The sequence below is a fragment of the Pinus tabuliformis genome, chromosome 3_1 (genome assembly GCF_031772625.1).
Source record: "Pinus tabuliformis cultivar Carrire ecotype Pingquan chromosome 3_1, CPIR1, whole genome shotgun sequence".
Lineage (NCBI taxonomy): Eukaryota > Viridiplantae > Streptophyta > Pinopsida > Pinales > Pinaceae > Pinus > Pinus tabuliformis.
This window is the reverse complement of record NC_142301.1, coordinates 802,579,405-802,584,975: the sequence shown is the minus strand read 5'-3', so window position 1 is coordinate 802,584,975 and position 5,571 is coordinate 802,579,405. Positions and strand designations below refer to the sequence as shown.

Genomic DNA, 5,571 nt, shown 5'->3' with positions numbered 1-5,571 from the left:
CATATCTAGTTAAACAATGTAAACAACAGATAATGCCTAGACCACAAGCGCCAAAGCCCTTCGGAAGCTCCGTTCAGAATGCGAAAGGGCAAAAAGAAATTTGTCTTTAGGGTAGAGACTATGATTGATATTGACTGTCTCTACGAAGGTCTGGATTTTCACATGAACGGTTCATTCAAACAACAGATTGGATTTCCATCGATATTTTTACCGTAAAATTCCATCCGTATTTTACCCAAATTGAAAAATTAAACAGAGTAACATTAATTAACAAAATTAAAAATTCGAAGTCAAATCAGGATTGACATCCATACTCACGTGATACTAACAACGAACATATAAGAAGAAACCTTAATTACATTCGTCTTATAGCGAACAGATGGATTTTCAATTTGATTGGGCGTCATATCACACTTTTAAATTTATAGGATAAAATAAATAAATCACCCTGTAATGTGTGTTTAACAAGCTTCGCACATATAAAACAGTCCTATAAAAATTGGACTCATAATCTAGGTTCGAGATCCAATTACTGAGAAACGTAGTCGTGTTATGATCCATGCTTCAAAACACTGATTTCACACAACAACGTTATGTGCGAGTCTAATGATTCCACGGATCAAAACTCATCCCTGATGCATGCTTTAGATACTGGAATGAAGTCCGACTCAAATTGCCCCAAGTACACAAAACTCAGGAAGCAATGATCACTTAAAAATACCCATTATTCCCATAACTCTGTTAGTGACGCCAAATGGGAATGTCGTAGATGAGAAATATGAGCTCTTGATTAAAAGATTAATCTCGATCAGTAGAAAACAATCCAACAAAGCATGATTATATAGCCAGCAAGAGGTATTTAATCTCGAAACCAGAGTATAAGCAAAGGGCAATCACTCTTAACCCACGATGGGCTTTGTGAAGCATGTGCAGGATTTGTTTCGTGATCATTTCATGAAACCCCCACAATTTCCCAAAGGCTCAATCACATGAGCAAAGCACAGAACAGATCAATTACAATCATAGGAAATATTCAGTTATTGATCATAGCTCTGATACCAAATGTAAAATTTCCATCAACAGCCCAAAGATCATCAACACCAAATATTTCACATTCAGAACTTAATATGTTGTTTAAGATGACATACCTTGACTAATAGCAGAAGATGTAATGGCTGCCATCTTCTGTCTTCTGTCTTCTGTCTTCTGTCTTCTTCTCAGAATTCGGTTTCTCTCCTCTTGCCCTCACTTCCTTATGTGTTTCTTGATGGAGAAGAATACAACTATTGTGGGGAGAGAGAGGACCCAATCCTTTATATATATCATTTAACTCTTAATCTGGTACGTCCATCATATACCAATTCAACGCTTTAATGCTTTAATGCATGCTTTAATGCTTTAATGCTTTTAACGCTTTAATGCTTCAATTATAGAATGATTTATTTATGACTTAATTAATCGGGTCACATTAAGATTTAGAAACTGCAGATTTCTAACACCCGAAACATACAACTTCTGCAAAGAAACCAATTGTTCCACACCTGGCAGCTCTCGTATCTCACAGCATCCATCAACATTTAGTTTTATGAGCTTTGCGAGCTGCTCCAACCCTGATATGCTCTGGAGCTTCTGGCATTCGCTAATTGTCAACGCCTCCAAAGAAACCAATTGTTCCACACCTGGCAGTTCTCGTATCTCAGGGCATCCAAAAACGCATAATTTTGTAAGCTTTGTGAGCTGCCCCAAACCTGGTATGTTCGGGAGCTTCTTGCATTCTGAAACATACATCTCCTCCAAAGAAGTTAAATGTTCCACCGACAACTTACGTATCTCAGGGCAGAAGTAAACATATAGGTGTTGAAGGCTGGGGCAAACACCCCGATCAAAAACTACCTCCCTTATTTCTGTGCCTGACAGCACTAACGACTTGAGACCTAACATGCATCTGTTATTGGAGGAGTTCAAATTATTCGATGCACTCTCCCCTTCTGATAGTAAGAGTGTTTCTCTAACTCCTTCAACCTCCTTTCTAAATGGATGTTCCCGCAACAGACAATTCCATACCTTTAATCTTCTCAGATTATTCATCTTGAAAATTTCTTTTGGTAAGGATTCTAGTCCGCAATCCTCTATGACCAGCTCTGTCAACTGAGTCAATAGTCCAATGCAATCCGGCAAGGATTTCAATTGCGGCGAAGAAGTGAGCGATAATCTCTTCAAGCTATTCAGGTCACCAAGACCATCTGGCAGCACTTCCAACAAATCGCTACCTAATTCCAGCACTTCCAAATTGCAGAGCTCTCCAATAATGCTTGGCAATTCTTTTAACTTCGATCCAGTCAAATGTAATTTTTGCAAGGACAATTGACGTGTGACTTGGGGAGGCACTTCTTTCACCTGCATACAATATGAAAGATCTAAGCTTTTAAGCTTGGTAATATTTCCAAGTGCTTCACTGGAGATGGTCAAATTAGAGCAACTTTTCAATGATAGATGTTTGAGTTGAGTTAAATTCCCAAATGAATTTGGAAGCATCTGCAAATTAGAAGCACCTTCCAAATTGATATACTGAAGGTTTCTTAGTTCCCCAAAGGAATCTGGCAGCGACCTGAGTCTTGAAAAGCTTTTGAGAACTAAGTATTTCAAAGACCGCAAATGACAAAATTCGGTGGGCAATCTTGCGACTGTGGGTGGTGATTTGGAGTTCTGGCATATGGCAATCCTTTCCAGGTGCTTCAGCTGCTCTATAGACTTTGGAATGTCTGAAAGTGGGGCCCAGATATTTAATTCTCGCAGTTGGAGAGGCATCGCCTGCAATAAGAGATCTATGATTGTGGTCTACAAAATGAAATTATAGGAAAGCAAAAAGCACACAAATATTTGCCTACCTGAGATTGATGTGACCACAGTATGTTCAATTCGCTCCCCTCCACTTCTAAAACGCGTAGATTCTCCATGAGAAGCCAGGAAGGCAGGGAAGAGTGGGGACATCCATACCAGCGTAGCCATATCAGATTGGGCAATTGCACCCTCCTCAATATGTCATCTACATAACCTTCTTTGGCTACAAGAAGTCTCAGATTTTTAAGCCTCATTTCTAAGCTTCTGGACGAGGATAGGTGTCTCATTTCTAAGCTTTTGGGCCTGTTGAAGTATGAAAAAGGCCATTTTTCGGCATTCCGAAAAATATCATAGGAATAACTAACCATTTTGATTCCAAGGACTTTGGTTATGACCTGTTCATTGTTTAGAAGAACAAAGCAAACAGATCTAGTTTAATTGAAAGCAAAGCTTTAAACATCAAAATTTAATTGAACGGAAGACAAATAATCGAATGGTTGGTTGAAGTGCTTACAGTTGATGGTTGCTCCAACAAATCATCAATGATCTTGATCGCCGAATCCGAATCCCAAAGCCGAGGGGGCGGCGATCCTTTCTCAGCAATCTTTCTTCCCATGTCCCTGATATGATCATGCATTTTTATTTCATTATTTTCATTCAACTCCAACAAACACTTGTCTTGCAGATTTCGAACTCCCACCTCGCCCCATATTCTTTTTGCCTTATCTCCATCTTCTCCGAGAAAAAAACAAGCAATATCTAAGAATATTTCCTTCAACTCTTTACTGAGAGACTTATAACTAATTTTTAATCTATCATATATCTCACTAGATGATATATCAAGTTTATCCAATATCTCTTGCCAGTAATTTTCATTTTCTCCAAAAACCATTGCCCCAAATACTTTTAAGGATAATGGCAGTCCACCGCACGCCTTTACGAATCGATCTACCAGATCTGCAAAATCTGGTACTGGATCTCGCTGATGGAAGGCATAACAGCAAAAGAGCTCTTTGGAGTGCAGTGTATTCATCCCCTTTAGACTATAAATGGATGACTCAAGGACCCCTGATATTTTTAGGACGCGCTTGTCACGAGAGGTAACCAAAATCAAGCTATCTGGTTTCAGGATTTTCTTAACTGGCAAAAATGCTTCCAATTGATCCACATGATCTACATCATCTAATACTATGAGAACATGACAAGATGAGAGATACCTTTTCAGTATCCCTATGCCTTCATCACGGCTCTGAATTTTGACATCTTTACCTGGCATTAGGTCCCCCAAGAGCTTACTCTGCAAGTATGCTAGAGACATAGTACGTGCATTTTCTCTCACATCAAATACAAAAGAGGAACTATTATAATCTGGCCTTCTGAGGTTAAAGAATTGTTTGGCTAGGGTGGTTTTCCCAAGTCCACCCGCACCCACAATGCCCACAACCTTGGCCTCCTCAAGCTTCCTTTCCTGCCACTGAGAGAGCACTGTCTTTTCAAAATCTTCTAATCTGGTGTCCAAGCCGGTTGGATATTTTGCCACATCCAACAATGTCTTTGGAACCTTCTTCAGAACAGCCTCCACAACCTTTTCCAATAGCTCGCCTTCATCGTCTTCGGCCCTGAATGGAGTAAAATAAGCAAGTCAGAAACGGCTAGGTAAGTACATCAGGCAGCCTATATCATCAATCAACAAATGAATATTAACAGGACTGCAAGGGACAGTAGGAGCTTGGAGATGCATCTCACCCATATACGAAACCGCTCAGATCGGCCACATAGGAAAGTGCGTTTCTCCAATTCTGAATGGTATCAGAGCTATAGCGTGGCTTCTGTTTACCAGCTTCGGGGTCATGTGTTGTTTTCTGTTCATGTTGCCGCAGGGCTTGAGCGAAGGCTCCGTCTTTGACCGTCCAGCGGACCATAGAAGGATCGACCTTGTAGAACACTGGAATAATAAAAGCCCCCGAATTCTTCATGAGAAAAAGTTCATCCAAACACCATTTAGATTGCGCATACGTTGGAGATAAAATTGCAACATGGACAGAGGCACCACGGATAGCGTTTTCTATCTGACAAGAAATATTGTGGCCCTCTTCCAATTCCTCCCTGTCCAAAAACACACTCAATCCTTGATCACGAAGGCCTCTGTAAAGATGGCTGGCAAAGCCCCTTTTCACGTCAGGCCCGCGATGATTCATAAAGATTTGGTAATTGGGACAACAAGTAGAGGAAGAAGTGGAGGCCGTGCAGGAAGAAGCAGCAGCAGCAGAAGCATGGTCACAGTCGAGGGAGCCCATAGTTAGGTTTGCCATTGACACAGGATTATGGAAATTTTAGGATCTATCAACGAATTGATTTAGATGATTGGAAGAAAGGCAGTGTGAAATTCTGAAGGGGCAACTGCAAAAAAAACTTTCAAAAGATGCAGTGGACTCGTTGAGCAATAATCTGATGGTGTATTAGGTGCACTTTACCACTGATGTGAAATTTCCGGGAAGCCACAACACCTTCTGTCACGCTCACTCACAGAAGCAACTACCTTTCCAAATGGGTCTCCATGCAATACTATCCACGAAGCTCACTTTCATAGTTGATATTCATTATCTTTTTCTTTTATGGCCGACCAATCAACTTAATAATCTCGTCAAAGTATATTTGATTATTAAAAACTTTGATTTGAACATAAGGATTTCATAAATTTTAAAACCATTTATATATGATTAGGATTAA

General features: G+C 40.0%; 1 protein-coding gene across 2 annotated transcripts; it reads right to left on the bottom strand.

Annotated features, from left to right (window-relative positions):
- Nucleotides 1-2,692: 2,692 nt before the first annotated feature.
- LOC149189882 (disease resistance protein RUN1-like) lies at nt 2,693-5,347 on the bottom strand. Of its 2 annotated transcripts, XM_089413311.1 has the most exons (3): nt 4,588-5,347; nt 3,356-4,460; nt 2,693-3,064 (listed from the first exon to the last, which is right to left on the bottom strand). In XM_089413311.1, the coding sequence occupies exons 1-3, from the start codon at nt 5,151-5,153 to the stop codon at nt 3,047-3,049; spliced, it is 1,689 nt and encodes a 562-aa protein (XP_089269437.1). In that variant the 5' UTR covers nt 5,154-5,347; the 3' UTR covers nt 2,693-3,046. The 2 variants fall into 2 exon arrangements, with proteins under 2 accessions (XP_089269437.1, XP_089269436.1); XM_089413310.1 differs by lacking the exon at nt 2,693-3,064 and having other exon boundaries at nt 3,140-4,460.
- Between the last annotated feature and the right edge of the window lie 224 nt (nt 5,348-5,571).

Bases quoted from the DNA above. Each gene is read 5' to 3' on its own strand.
- LOC149189882 (XM_089413310.1), bottom strand. From the start codon at position 5,153: ATGGCAAACCTAACTATGGGCTCCCTCGACTGTGACCATGCTTCTGCT. The intron at 4,461-4,587 runs GTGAGATGCATC...TACTCCATTCAG, and splicing joins CTGAGCGGTTTCGTATATGG to GGCCGAAGACGATGAAGGCG.